The following is a 13,834-nucleotide window of genomic DNA, read 5'->3' on the forward strand; positions in this document are numbered from 1 at the left end:
TAGTTTAGAGTGGAGTTTTGGTTGCACCAAATGATATTATCCACCGTTGATGGAATCAACACTCAGTATGCAATAAAATCAACTGTTGATTTGACGTGGATGCGAAATCTGACAGTTGTACATGTCGAATTTGGCCCCTAAAAATAAGTTTAAGCCGTTAAGGTTCCTAGTTGACTATGGTTACTACAAAATAAGTGGCAGTAATTATTATTGTTTCATGTCATTGGTGCCACTAGGTACCTACGTTACTTGGAGGATATAACCAACGGAGACGCCATGTCTAAAATTTTCGGTACAAAATAGTCTGCCGTTTTTTGCGGGGGAGGGGCACATCAAATGTATAGGTACGTCATGTCAGATAAACGTCAGTCCATACATATGGTTGACATGAGGTTGACCATTGGCCGCCTATTTTCGACAGAGGGGAACGCCTGTTAATGGCGGCTCCATTGTTAATTACTCCGAGCTACGTTACCTTAGTCGGAGTTGTGTTTTCCAAAACTGTAACCTTTGTGACCAGGTTTCCATTGTCAATCACCGTTCCTGAAGGATCCAAATACGTGCAATTTTTGTTTTTAGGTCCCTGACACGAATCAAATTTCGTAATATGCAATTGGAATGGTCCCTAAAACAGATGTACTCGTATTATTAAATTATAACTACATGTATAGTCTAGCCTCTGGCCTACCGTAAATATTTATTAGATATTAGATAAAGGAGCGAAGCTTCCAAAATAACATAAGTACAACTCTTGGAAGATTGAAATAATTTTGTAGTTAAAATGATCTCAATTCTACAAGAGTTGGTTGGTTCTGAGACGACTCAACAAAAAATCTCTTGGATTTGAGCAACGCAAACCTTGATGTTGGACAGGGGCTAACCAAACGAAAAGAAAAAATGTATCTTATTGATAGCTGCTAATACGAAAATTCACTGACTGAATTCAAGTGACTATTTCCATACATTCGTTTAGAAGACTACGCGTACCCATGAGAAAATTGAGGAATAGCAATAATATATGTTACCTACGCTGGGTTGCGTTAAACGGAGAAGCGATTGTTGTCCATGCCATGAGTAATTGGGCCAAATAGTTTCCTTCTAAACTCGTCAGAAAGAGGAAGTTGAAGTCTGTCAATTAGTCAATCGTTAGCGACTCAAGAAACTGAACATTGGTCTGTAGTTAACCCTTAATCAAATATCGGGAAATTATTTCCCACTTCATTCTAATTTACGAAATATTTTTTATCTTTTTAAAGGCAGCACTTAGCGATACCAACCATACAGATTTAAAATCTTAGTAACATTTTGAATTTGAAAAATGGCAACACCTTTCTAATGGCCGCCATTTGTGACCATACGTCAAAGTCAATGTCAGATGTTGTGATTTTTTTTGCAATAACGACAATTTTTTTAGATTTTGAGGTTAAGTGCCAAAAAAAATCTTTTAAGTGCATACACTGAATACTATCATAAACTAGACTTATTTTCCCTGTGTTTTGCTTGAAAAGAATTGTGATAACGATATGATTTAGCCAAGATTTTAAGGTTTTAGTAAGTGGGTAATTATTTCCCATTGTTTGTTCCTGAACGTACGATTTACAAAAAAATTGGTAGGTTTTATCAAGTGGGAAATTATTTCCCAGTGTTTGTTCTCCACCTAAATTTTAATTGGTTTCCATAAATAAAAATATATGCCCGTTCGCCTGTAACACAAAAAAATCTGTGCCTGTTTTTGTTTTCTTTTTACTTTTATTTATTTCTTTGACTTTTGAAGATAACGTTAAAGGACCATACTTGAATTCCAAGCAAAGCCGGGGGGAGGTACTAACTAGTAAAAAGTTCGTAACCGTATCCGACAATGGGAAACTATTTCCCACTTCATTCAAGATTTTGCTATTCCGTAACGGATAATGGGAAATTATTTCCCACCGCAAAACCCCCCTTTCTCCCCCACTAAAATTATTTTTATATATTTATTCGTAATCTACGCACCCAAATTACCAAAAAACCATTCTTAGTTTTCAAAAATCTCATAAAAAGTGTTCCGTTTGATTAAGGGTTAAAACACCCAATGAACTGTCTTTATCGTTTAGATTTACAGATTTGGTAGATAATGTCAAAACATTATCTCAAAAGCCCACAAAATCCAAACATGACGTTTACCAAACCTGGTACATGTGGACCTTGAATAACAACACGCATAATTAATAAATTTAAGTGTCATTATCATTACAATATTTGGTAGACCGAGCTTTGCTCGGAAAACACATAAAAACTCAAAAATGCGCGTTTTCCCAGAGATAAGACCTAGCTAGATCGATTTATCGCCCCCGAAAACCCCCGTAGGTATAGCAAATTTCATCAAAATCGTTAGAGCCGTTTCCGAGATTCCAATATATATATATATATATATATATATATATATATATATATATACATATAAATAAATAAACAAGATTTGCTCGTTTAAAGGTATTAAATTTTCACTACATATTTTGTATTCCTTTTAATAATAATATTACAACTCACGTAGCCTGGAGAAGAACTAGACACACTGAAAAATACGAAAAATAAAAAGTAAAGCATGATTAAATGATCCATGATCCAACGAGTAGCGAGAAATGGATTTAAATAATAGTCGTTTTATACATACTTTATTTATCTGATGGGCTTACGGTTCGCTGCTCATATTAATACTTATAATAATATTTAACCATGTATAGTCAGATTCAGAGATAGTGGACCCCCCTGGAAATAAAGTTCATACATTCAGTTATTTCTGTAGCCGACTGTACGTCCATTAAACTTATTACCAAAGTTATTAAGCACTAAGTTCATAGGTATGAATCGCTAAGTAATAAAGGTAGGTATAATTTGTAACCGTAAAATCCGAAATGCCTTTTTTAAAACTGGTTGGAGGTATGGTGGTACCTCGATATAATTACCTCGGTGATACTACAAACTAATCATAGGTCATAAATTAAATTCATTTTGAAGAAAATCAAGAAAACGCATGATCAGCCAGCAATTTTTGAAAACCCACAGTTGCCATACAATATGCATCTTGGTAATCTTGAAGCCCTTCTCTAGTAGCTTAATCGACTTGAAATCGATTAGACAACTTTCAACCTATAGAAAAAAAAGTCATGAACATGAGTTTAAAACGCACCATTCAAAATATCATCCATCCATTCAACAATTTTTGCACAAAACCTACAAACATGAAAATTGCTTCAAAAATAACAATGATATCCACGATATGATATCCACTGTTGTGGCATACATTATTTTGAAAACTACTAATATCTTTGTATTCATCTCGCGTCGAATGATGGTTCGGGACAGTTCCTTTGGGCCTGCCGGCCTAGCCATAGTTACAATCGCCATCGCTTCGACAACGAAAAGCTTTATGTCTCTCTATCACTCTTCCAAATTAGTGCGACAGTGACAGTTGCGTTTCGATCGTTATGGAGCGTAAGCGATTGGCATTGGATCCAAATTGGATCTCAGAAATCGAACAGGCTATAACAGTTACCAAGATTACTATAGGTACTAGCGTGAGACCAAGAAAAGTCTGCAGAGATTTTGATAGCCCACCCACGCAGTCCAACTGTTATTTTAAACGTCAAACTTTGACATATATAACACTTGCACTGCGTGGGCTATCAATATCGCTGTGGACTTTTCTTGGTCTAACTATACAACCTGTATTACCTATTTGATGGTAACCTTAACCTTGGGTAGCTAAAGCTTGTCAGTTGTCAGATTCAAAATGTCAGACAAACGCTATCTTATCATCAAAATATTTACTATGTTACTAGCGATAGCTGCAGGTGGTATTTGGATAGGAGCTGAAAGTTTAATGAAACAGAGACCTCGGTACAGAGACGAACAGACACTAGTCGGGGGCACGATATGGAGTCAAACTATCATCACCTTAGGACTTATCTTATCAGAATTAACAGATGATAATTTAACTATATTGATTCATGGCTTTTTCTTGGCGTCCGGAATCTTGTTATTTTTATTGACTGGAATAATATTGGTGAGTTACCTAAATCATTTATAATAATACTAAAACTAAATATTTCCTTTTTATTAGAAATGAGTTGGCTATCAAAGCTGAGTGTATCTTCAATGCCGTACCAACAAGGGCATACATATATAATATATATTATGTATACTTAAACGTAGCGCGCCTGCCTGTACTAATCGGAAACATTAGCAACTTTAACTAATATGAACGATTGCAATCTACAAAATCTTGAAATTACATCCAGAGTGGTCCCATATTAATTTGGTCTTGCTCTGAATCCATTAGAATTGAATGAACTCCGTATTTTTTTAAAGGCATAAATGTATAGGGATTTGGGTGCTACCATAAGCAACTCAAGTATTTACTCTCGAAAATCGCCAGTGTGATGTGGACTTGATGAAGAAGACCACATGGAAACCCATTATGTGGAACTTTTCTTACATAAGTTGGGTGTACTTATGATTTTGAACGTAGTAGTGGAAATGACTTACTAGACTGAGAGGTAAAGGATAGGCGTGGGAGGTGAAGGCAGAGGGTGGTGTTCTGGTGTTTGATGGGTCAAAGATTTTGGGTTGAGGAGCTCCAGCTCGACAGGTCAGGGTTTGAAGGACTGAGGGATCCGGAGTCGAGGGATCGGAGGTGGATTGCCGTCCGAACTTTTGAAGTGATCAATAATACCATTTTTGTATTTGTAGATTTACTACGAAGTAAATATTTGGAGGCGCGAACGAGCGAGAGCTAGACAGAGCGATAGAAGAGCCAGTTTGGTAAATATGGTGAGAGGAACTTCACAGCTAACGCGGAAGTTTAATTTATCCTATTGTTGCATCGGAATAGTATGTATTCTTGGTGGCTTGACTTGTATTATTAACTTAGTATTAATTATTGTCTAAGTATGTTTCAATCTCAATGTAAAATATACTCATAATAAGTTAACGCCCCCGAATCTTTTTTTAATTTACAAATATCATAAATATATTTGTATTATTTTGGTTTGAGTACCACTTTACTAACTTTAATTTACTTATGCACTTAGATCATAACCACAGGATTACAGTGACATAGTATCATATAATTAGCCACGTCAAATTAAGCCGAATTTGGGCTATCTGCGGAAATAATTCGTGTAGTTTTGAAAATTGGTACAGGAAAACCTTGTGGGGTCTAGATAAACATACTAAAAGTCCTCGAGGGTAGGGGGTGTGCTGGGGGTGTAGAGGGGGGGTTGAAGGTACCTTTTTTCATATTTTTGCTCATATCTCGAATATCTGTACGAATATCGTTATAATTACTTTGGACAAAAGTTTTAACATAAAATTTACTACAAAGTTGGTTATGTTTATTTTTACTCTGCGATCAATACTTTAGGAGCTACAGGCTGTTAAAATTAAATAAGAGGTAAAAATAGACGGTTTAAGAAAACGTCGTATTTTCATAGTTATGCATCATAAATAAAAATTTTAGTTTAGAATAAGCAAGCTAAGTGACCTGCTGATAAAATATAAAAAAACCGGCCAAGAGCATGTCGGGCCATGCTCAGTGTAGGGTTCCGTAGTTACCCGTCCGTAAATATAGTCTATTTGCAAAAACTCAAAAACTGCTTAACTGATTAGGTTCGCTATATTTTTCTCTGAAAGTCTATACTAAGCTTTACTGTCACGATTTTTTTCATATTTTTTGGACCCATGGTTCAAATGTTAGGGGAACTAAAGTGGAAAACACGACTTTTTTTCTTTCAGATCGATTATTTCCGAAAATATTAAGTCGATCAAAAAATGATTCTCGAAGACCCGTATTCGTTTTAAAAGACCTAGCCAACGGCACCCCACACTATAGGGTGGAAGCGAAAATAAATTTCATCCCCTTTTTAATGTGCGCAGCCACCCTAAAAAAATATTTTTTCTAATTTATATTTTACAACTTTGTCAGCGTAACTGATTTATATATTCATGTCAAATTTAAACATGAAAACTAGAATTTTTTTTTTATGGTGGTTGCCCTACATTAAAGTGGGGATGAAATTTTTTTTCGCTTCCACTCTATAGTGTGGGGTGTCGTTGGATAGGTTTCGTAAAACGAATAAGAGTCTTCAAGAACGATTTTTTGATCAACTTAATATTTTCGGAAATAATCGATCTGAAAGAAAAAAAGTTGTGATTTACCCCTTAGTTCCCCTAACTTTTGAACCATGGGTCCAAAAAATATGACAAAAATCGTGAAAATATAGCTTAGTAAATACTTTCAAGGAAAAATGTAGCGAACCTAATCGGTATAGCTGTTTTTGAGTTATGGCAAATAGTCTATTTCGACAGACGGGTGACTACGGAACCCTACACTGAGCATGGCCCGACATGCATATGGCCAATTTTTTTATATTTTATCAGCAGGTTACTTAGCTTACTTACTCTAAGCAAAATTTTTTATTTGTGATGAACAATTACAACAAAACGACGTTTTCTTAAACCGTCTATTTTTTATCACTTATTTAACTTTAACAGCCTGTAGCTCCTAAAGTATTGATCGCAGAGTAAAAATAAACATAACCAAATTTATAGTAAATTTTATGTTAAATCTTTTGTCCCTAGTAATTATAATGCTATTCGTACATATATTTGAGATATGAGCAAACATATGAAAAAAGTACCTTCAACCCCCCTCTACACCCCCAGCACACCCCTCACCCTCGAGGACTTTTAGTATGTTTATCTGGACACCACAAGGTATACCTGTACCAATTTTCAAAACTACACGAATTATTTCCGCAGATTTTTCTAATTTGCTTAGGCTAAATTTAAATTTATAACATCTCATGTTAGAAAGCACTAATATGTGATGTATAAAACACAATTGTAAATTGGAATTCCGACAGGTATGGTGAGTAGATGTTACTCATCGTATTGTTTAACAATGTTAATCATAATTGTTTAAATAAACACAACGGCGTATAGTCAACATAGTAATATATTGTATTAATTAAGGCAGTAATCCACCAGAAGCTATATTGGTTGTGGCTTTAAAATAATACAATTTTCTTTAATTAGGAGCTCTTAGCCTCACATATTTCAACCATGAGAGTATCTAAGCTAGTGAAAGGTTTTAAAATAGTAAACAATACATCAAATGCCTACTACATTCTTCGCCTACTACATTTCTTATGTTACAACATTTTGCCTATATCGCTCTTAGTCTACATCGCGAACGGTCCAGAACGCAAAATGCCTACATCATTTTCCATCGATTTATCTTTACGTTAGCGATGTCGACGGAGCCCCGCTTCTGTGCGGTTTGGCCATCGGCCATTTGAAGATAACTAACGAACCTAACCTACCTGTGTGATATAAAAAAGTGGTCATTTTGCGCTCTAGACCGTTCGCGATGTAGACTAAAAGCGATATAGGCAACATATTACATTAGTCATTTTGCGTTCTAGACCGTGCGCGACTAAGTATACCCATTCTTCTATGATCTCTATTTGGAGTTGTTTACAAATATTTTCACTCCTTTTAAAACCTGTCGGACTATTGTTATAATTAGGTAACGGGATGTCTTCCGGGGTGCCGTATATTCGCAACAACAAAACAATATGAGTAGAGTTAGACCAAGATATGTCTGCAACGAATTTGAGGGCACACGCAGTGCAAGTGTTATTTTTAACGTCAAACTTCTGACGTATCAGTTAACCTGTGATGTTTGGTGATTATGACGTATAAATAACACTTGCACTGCGTGTGCTATCTATATCGTTGCAGACTTCTCTTGGTCTAGTTAACTCTAGTAAATTAGGTTAACCACAATGAAGAGATGAAAGGCACTCATTCTTGAGGGGATAGTTCAACAATGGTTCGAGTCAGATATGGGTGCTTTCACCCGAGTTAAACAAAAATTGTTAGTTCAAATATAGGAAGTAAAACGCATGTGTAACTATTAATGAAATTTGAGATAATAAGGATCGTTACATATGGAAATGGGAAATTAAATAGAGTTAGACATAAGTCTCTGTAAGTCTGCAACGATTTTGGTAGCATACGCAGTGCAAGTGTTATTTACTATACGACATAATTTAGTAGAAGTTTGGCGTTTAAAATACCACTTGCACTGCGTGTGCTATCAAAATCGTCGCTGACTCTATTACAATCGACATTATACGACAAATCCATTTAGACCGATTTTTTCGTTGTTATTCGAAAAAAGACCTAACTCGTAAGTAGGTAATGCTATTAAGTACGCAATATCTGTTAGTGGTTTATCACCTTAAAATAAGCATCATTATATAAACTTTCAATGTCTCTACTTAAGTTTCAATTCACTGAAGATTGCAAGAGAGGAACCGTTCGCTAAAATGGCGATAGGATTGTAAGTTTTCATCAGATACACTATATTATTTTTGAAAGTATTGAATACCCAATAAGGTACTCATTTAAAAAAAATGTCTTGACCTCCGGTTGACGCCTTACGCTACACCGTCATGTTACTATTTTTCCCTACAATATGAGTTATGACACTCTATTAGGTACCTATGTACCTAGTAGTGTATGGCATTAACCGAATAATCAAGGCACAACATGCATGATAGTTATTCAGGCTATACAAGAGAACAAAGACGCTAACACTTTTTTCTTGTTCTGTCTGGAATTGCTCTTCGGTCTGGCTGGATTGTGGCCTGTTTGCAGCCTGATTTTGACCGGCTTGCTGGCCTTCGGAACATACTGGACCACCAGGTACCTGATCTCGGCGGCGGAGCCTAGCAATCCCGCAACTCTCTCGCCAAATGACGACAGTATACTACGCTTGATGTTCAACAAGTCGTGAGTATAATTTAATTTAACTCGTCTGCACTGAATAAAATTAGTTAAAAAAAAACTTTAGGTAGGTAGTTCATACATTCGTTTTTAGAAAGTAGATGCTGAAAGGCATTTTTTATTAAATCGGTACCGTAAGGTTAAAGTTAGTTTAATTCTAAATATCAACTACCCAGATACAAAAAATATGTTAATTTCCTTTTAAATTTAATTACCTACACCTGCACTTATTTAAAGTTAACCTGCCAGGGCACCAATTGTGATATAGGTAATAATAATAATATATACTATGAATTTAAAATATGAAATTGATAATAGTATTTTATGCAACAGTTTTATAAGAGGGGTCAAAAAATGTGAGTGGCGTGGGTAACAATGTGAGCCGAAGGCGAACATTGTTAATAAATACGCCATGAGCATTTTTTGACTACTTATACAACGTTGCATACAATGCTTTTTCTATGAGTAGGCAATATTAAATAAAATACAAAAAATTATAAACAAAATTTTATTTATGAAAATGTCAATGTAAATTTTGGATAGTAGGTATTACTATATGTATGTAACTGTTGTCTGCGACAAGCACCCAAAATACTAAATATTACTGCAACCTGTAACAAGAAAAAGGAGAATTAAATAATATTCAGTTTCAATGCAAAAATATAAAATGTACATAAATATAGCTCGTTGTACTGTGTACCCTAAATCAAAAATTTTTGTAACATATACCAACCTTGCTTAAAAGATAAATCTGATCCGGTGCTTCCAATTAGTCTTTGAAAATACACCAAAGACGTTTTCAGAGACTGACGAAGTTTTGTGCTCCAATCTCCACGCCATAAACTTCTCGTAAGATTTGTCGTATAGGTGCTGCGATTTAGTATTTAGGCAACAAATTTTCGGTCGCTGCTTGTGCTGCAGCGGATATTTCTTCAGGTGTAGAAACAATGTTGTCCTCTTTGTCCATTTTCAACACTTTTTATGAACGCAAAACAAATAGTAACGCAAAGTACTCAAAGAACAAGAAATTACCGGGAAAGGCGGGAAACGAGAAACAAACGAATAATGTCTATGGTTATGTTTTTTTTAAAGCCGTTACACACAACCGCACCGCACCAGGGTCGTGCTGCTGTAGGGTATAAAAGTATTTTTTATTATGTTGGTAGCAATGAACTCAGTACAAATTTGTTTCTTTTTTAATAAAAACCGTATGCATTCAATCGTTTGTCACGTTGGTAGCAATGTACCGGTATGTGGCACCTGCTACCCTGCACTAGCTTACCGTATCGTAATGTCTCTAAAACGACACAAGTGCTTTTTTGGGCAATAGACTATAGACTTTTAAGGAGTATTAATAATGTATGCCCTTATATGTTCGTTCGTGACTATGTAAATGACAGATAAAAGTACACGAGTAGAAAATAGTACATTATTGTCGAGGCTCGGAAGTAGCTACTTGCAGGCTGAGGATTCGTTTTAAACGGACGACCTTGGGAGTCCGTTTAATTGAATCCGAAGCCAGCAAGTAGCCTTCCAGCCGAGTCATATATAGTGCTTTTCTCAAAAATGGTGCAAGAAATATAAATATCATAGAAATATTTTACAAAACCAACGTTCTTACGTATATATTTTCACAGAAAAAAGCCCTTGCCGCCTTTTTATTTTTTTTATAAAAAAATAGAAGTGTATTTTTCTGCCGAAAATACGCCAACCTATTTGAGACAACTAAATAGTCGCGGTACTAATCATCTGTTTGGCTGTTTAATGGGCCTGTGCCTTCATTTAATATGGCCATATTAAATTTTAAAAAGTTTGGAACTCGACAAATAATGGAATTTGTATGCAACATTGCAGTCCCAAAAGCGAGACTGCAATGTTTTTAACTTTTTAATTTTTGAGTGACCATAAACTACGCGCTTCGCGACCTATTTTTTAGACGGCAAAGTCGACCTTGCCGTCCATTTTTGAGAAAAAATGTTTACTTCTGTATGTTTTTAGGTTCTGTATGAATGTGGCTCAGTATTTTGAATTTCGTAGCATTAGAAAACTGAAATCAGAGAGGAGTCAATTAATCAAGAGTTTTAATCAGCATAAACGCTAAACATCATTGTAGATTGAGCTTTTATTAAGCATATCTGCATTTTGGCTTTGTGTCTCGATGGTTTTTTAATATTTTTTCATCAACAATAATTTTAAATATTCACCAATGTTTCCCATGATAGTTGTTAACAACCCAGGTGGGTTGTAGGTACCATAACAAACTTAAATGCGAAAGAAAAAAATTTTGATGAAGAATGAATGATTTTTTATTAAAAATAGATGATGATAGATGTCTTATCAAATATTTATTTAGATTATGTGATATTTATTTTTATTTATTTTATTTCAGTGGTTGACATTGCAATCAGCTGTCCCGCGTCAACTTGCATACCTACTTAGCGGACTCGCGAGGAAGACATTTATCGCTGCAACTAATAGTGCTTAAATATTAGTCAAATTGTATTGATAATATTCTCTTTTTATTCAATTTTAATTTCCACTGGATGCATCAGTAAGACAAAGTGCCTGCTTTTTCTGATGTTTCATATTTGCAACATGGTTCCAGTCCCACGTAAGCGGCAACTTTAAACATCTCATCTTGAAGCAAATTGCATAAAAATCGAACTCTGACCAGGAATATTTTTGTTTAACCAATCCCTTTATCCAATGTACCTACATGTGATATAAATTCTATCTGAAATAACTTGAACACATTATAATTATGCTTCATTGATCGGCAAAATTATGCGTGAAGGTAAGAATGAAACTTGACATGGGAACTATGAACGTAAATACGTTACAATAAAACGAAATAGTTTTAAGATTCATATTAGATTTTTGTAAGTTAGGGTACCGTATACCGCCCAACTATACGAAGATCGATTCTCCATACAAATGTATGTATTGTATGGAAAGGCGGTTTCAGTCTTATATTACTACAACTATTATATTATTATATGGTCCACAAGTTCAGTGTGTAAAAACAAGTATTAAAGCCATAGTTATTTTTTATATTTTCTGAGTCTAATATTTCTCTTATTTATGAAAATGTTTTTCCTCTGAAATGCGTCATTCAAATAATAATCACACCTAAAGGATAATACTATTATTCTGTGCCTGAATACAGATACTTATACTAGTTCATTTTGGCCATAGTTGGGAGATTTTGGAGTTTTAGGACTATAGCTGGGTGGTTAAACATTTACGTTACCTATAATATAAATAGGTTTTATATATAAGTTTATTGACTAAGTGTGATTACATTTACTTTTTTGTGTTGTCATTTTTATACGATGTGGTAAGTGAATAAAGAGTTTGAATAAGTTACATTTTTTCCATCTCTATTACCTGCAAAGTGGGCCCTATTTATCTGAGAAGAGGATTGAAGTTATTTTTTCCCTATGTGGCGTATTTCTCATTGTCTCTGTCCCATGAATTAGAAATTGTTGTAATTCTATTTAACTCTGGATACATTTTAAACAGGTACTTTTGTACTGTTAACTTCGACGTAAGTATATAAGACTGAAGTACATTTAAGGAAACTAAAATAATTAAATGCTCCATCTATCGCTTTTGTAAAACAGGTATTTATTATAGTGGTATAAAACGAGGTACCGCTATCAGCGGCCAAGCCAAGCCAAGCTGTGAGGACCGAGTCATCGACTTGATTTCATTAAATTTCAATGTTTCATCTTACAACTTTGATAACTGATTACATTATTTTTGTTAGTTTAAAAATAAACTTTGTACTAATTAGCCCCGGTATTTATAAAACTCAGCAACTTTTGTTAAATTCTGTCTCTTCCTGACAAACACAAATGTTATAATGACGGATAAGGACAAACCATTATCAAGGGCTTGTAAAACTTTATTATAAAATCTAATTTTCAAATAAAGATAATGTTTACATTATAATATAAGTACCTACTCACTACTCAAGAATTGCTCGTTTGAAGGTACTAGTATTAGCTAGATTGATAGATTTACTAAAAGGTAGATACAGGGAATTACTATATATGCCAGTGGTTCCTAACCTTTTCAGTCCGGTCACCCCTATAACTAACTAAATAACCTCATTTTACCCCTCCTCCCAATGGTAATAAAAAATAAAACGTGTACCTACGTTTGTTGTATTGTTATATTAGGTTAGCTTATTACCCCCGTAAAATAGCAATTTGTAACTACCCCCAGGTTAGGAACCACTGATATATGCCTTTATCTATCTGTCTCTATTAAGCCCTCACACACTGTAACATTGACTTACTCGACTTAAAAAAGTCCTAGTTTCCCTTGGAAATTCGCCATGGCGTACGTTATCGGGACGTGTGCCTCACCTTGGGCCATGAATGCCATGATAGTCCGATTGACAGAAACTCAGGTGCCACTGAGCGCCACCAGGGGGCAGATTTTTGAATTTCGAGCGCTCGTTTTCGTGTGGCTCCCTTCAATACGTATATCTCCACTACTACACATTAAATTCTACTAATAAATTTGAAAACGAGTGGTCAGCGAGTCAATCCAGCGCTCGATAAAAAAAACACTAAGATATAATGATAAAAACACTAAGATATAAGTATTTGCCACGTAAAACAGCAGAAAGTTCCAAATGTCTAGCATATCACTGGACGTGAGATGTTCGAGTGGCTGTAGTTGCTTAACTTTCCTTGTTGTCCTGATGTATGAGCTCGTATTTTGTATTTTGATCTGACAGCTGTGAGATAATTGTGACAAATTTGATCATTGTTGTCGTAAACCTTCTTAAACAAATAAATATCACGTAAGCACTTTGCGTCATGTGTAAATACGTCTATAGTCTATTAGATCCGAAAATTAATCTATAATCGTCAGTCCAATTGAAGCAGGTATATGCTCTGTACGCGGGTTGTGAAGAACAACCAACTCGACGATAATTAAAGAAACATATATTATGGACATCGGAGTGTAAGTCATAATTAATTTA

The 13,834-nt window shown here is 35.0% G+C and overlaps 1 protein-coding gene and 1 long non-coding RNA gene across 2 annotated transcripts; both read left to right on the forward strand.

Moving 5' to 3' along the window:
• The first annotated feature begins 3,749 nt into the window (after positions 1 to 3,749).
• LOC134669914 (uncharacterized) lies at positions 3,750 to 4,929 on the forward strand. Its single transcript, XM_063527534.1, has 2 exons — positions 3,750 to 4,063; positions 4,732 to 4,929. Exons 1-2 carry the CDS (start codon positions 3,773 to 3,775, stop codon positions 4,927 to 4,929), a joined length of 489 nt encoding a protein of 162 aa, XP_063383604.1. The 5' UTR covers positions 3,750 to 3,772.
• Positions 4,930 to 8,313: 3,384 nt separating this feature from the next.
• On the forward strand, positions 8,314 to 11,482 carry LOC134670688 (uncharacterized). The gene is made up of 3 exons (XR_010099110.1): positions 8,314 to 8,389; positions 8,707 to 8,841; positions 11,225 to 11,482. It is a non-coding gene; the product is annotated as an uncharacterized LOC134670688 (long non-coding RNA).
• The last annotated feature ends 2,352 nt before the right edge of the window (positions 11,483 to 13,834 follow it).

Source organism: Cydia fagiglandana, chromosome 1 (assembly GCF_963556715.1).
Source record: "Cydia fagiglandana chromosome 1, ilCydFagi1.1, whole genome shotgun sequence".
NCBI classification, from domain to species: Eukaryota; Metazoa; Arthropoda; class Insecta; order Lepidoptera; family Tortricidae; genus Cydia; species Cydia fagiglandana.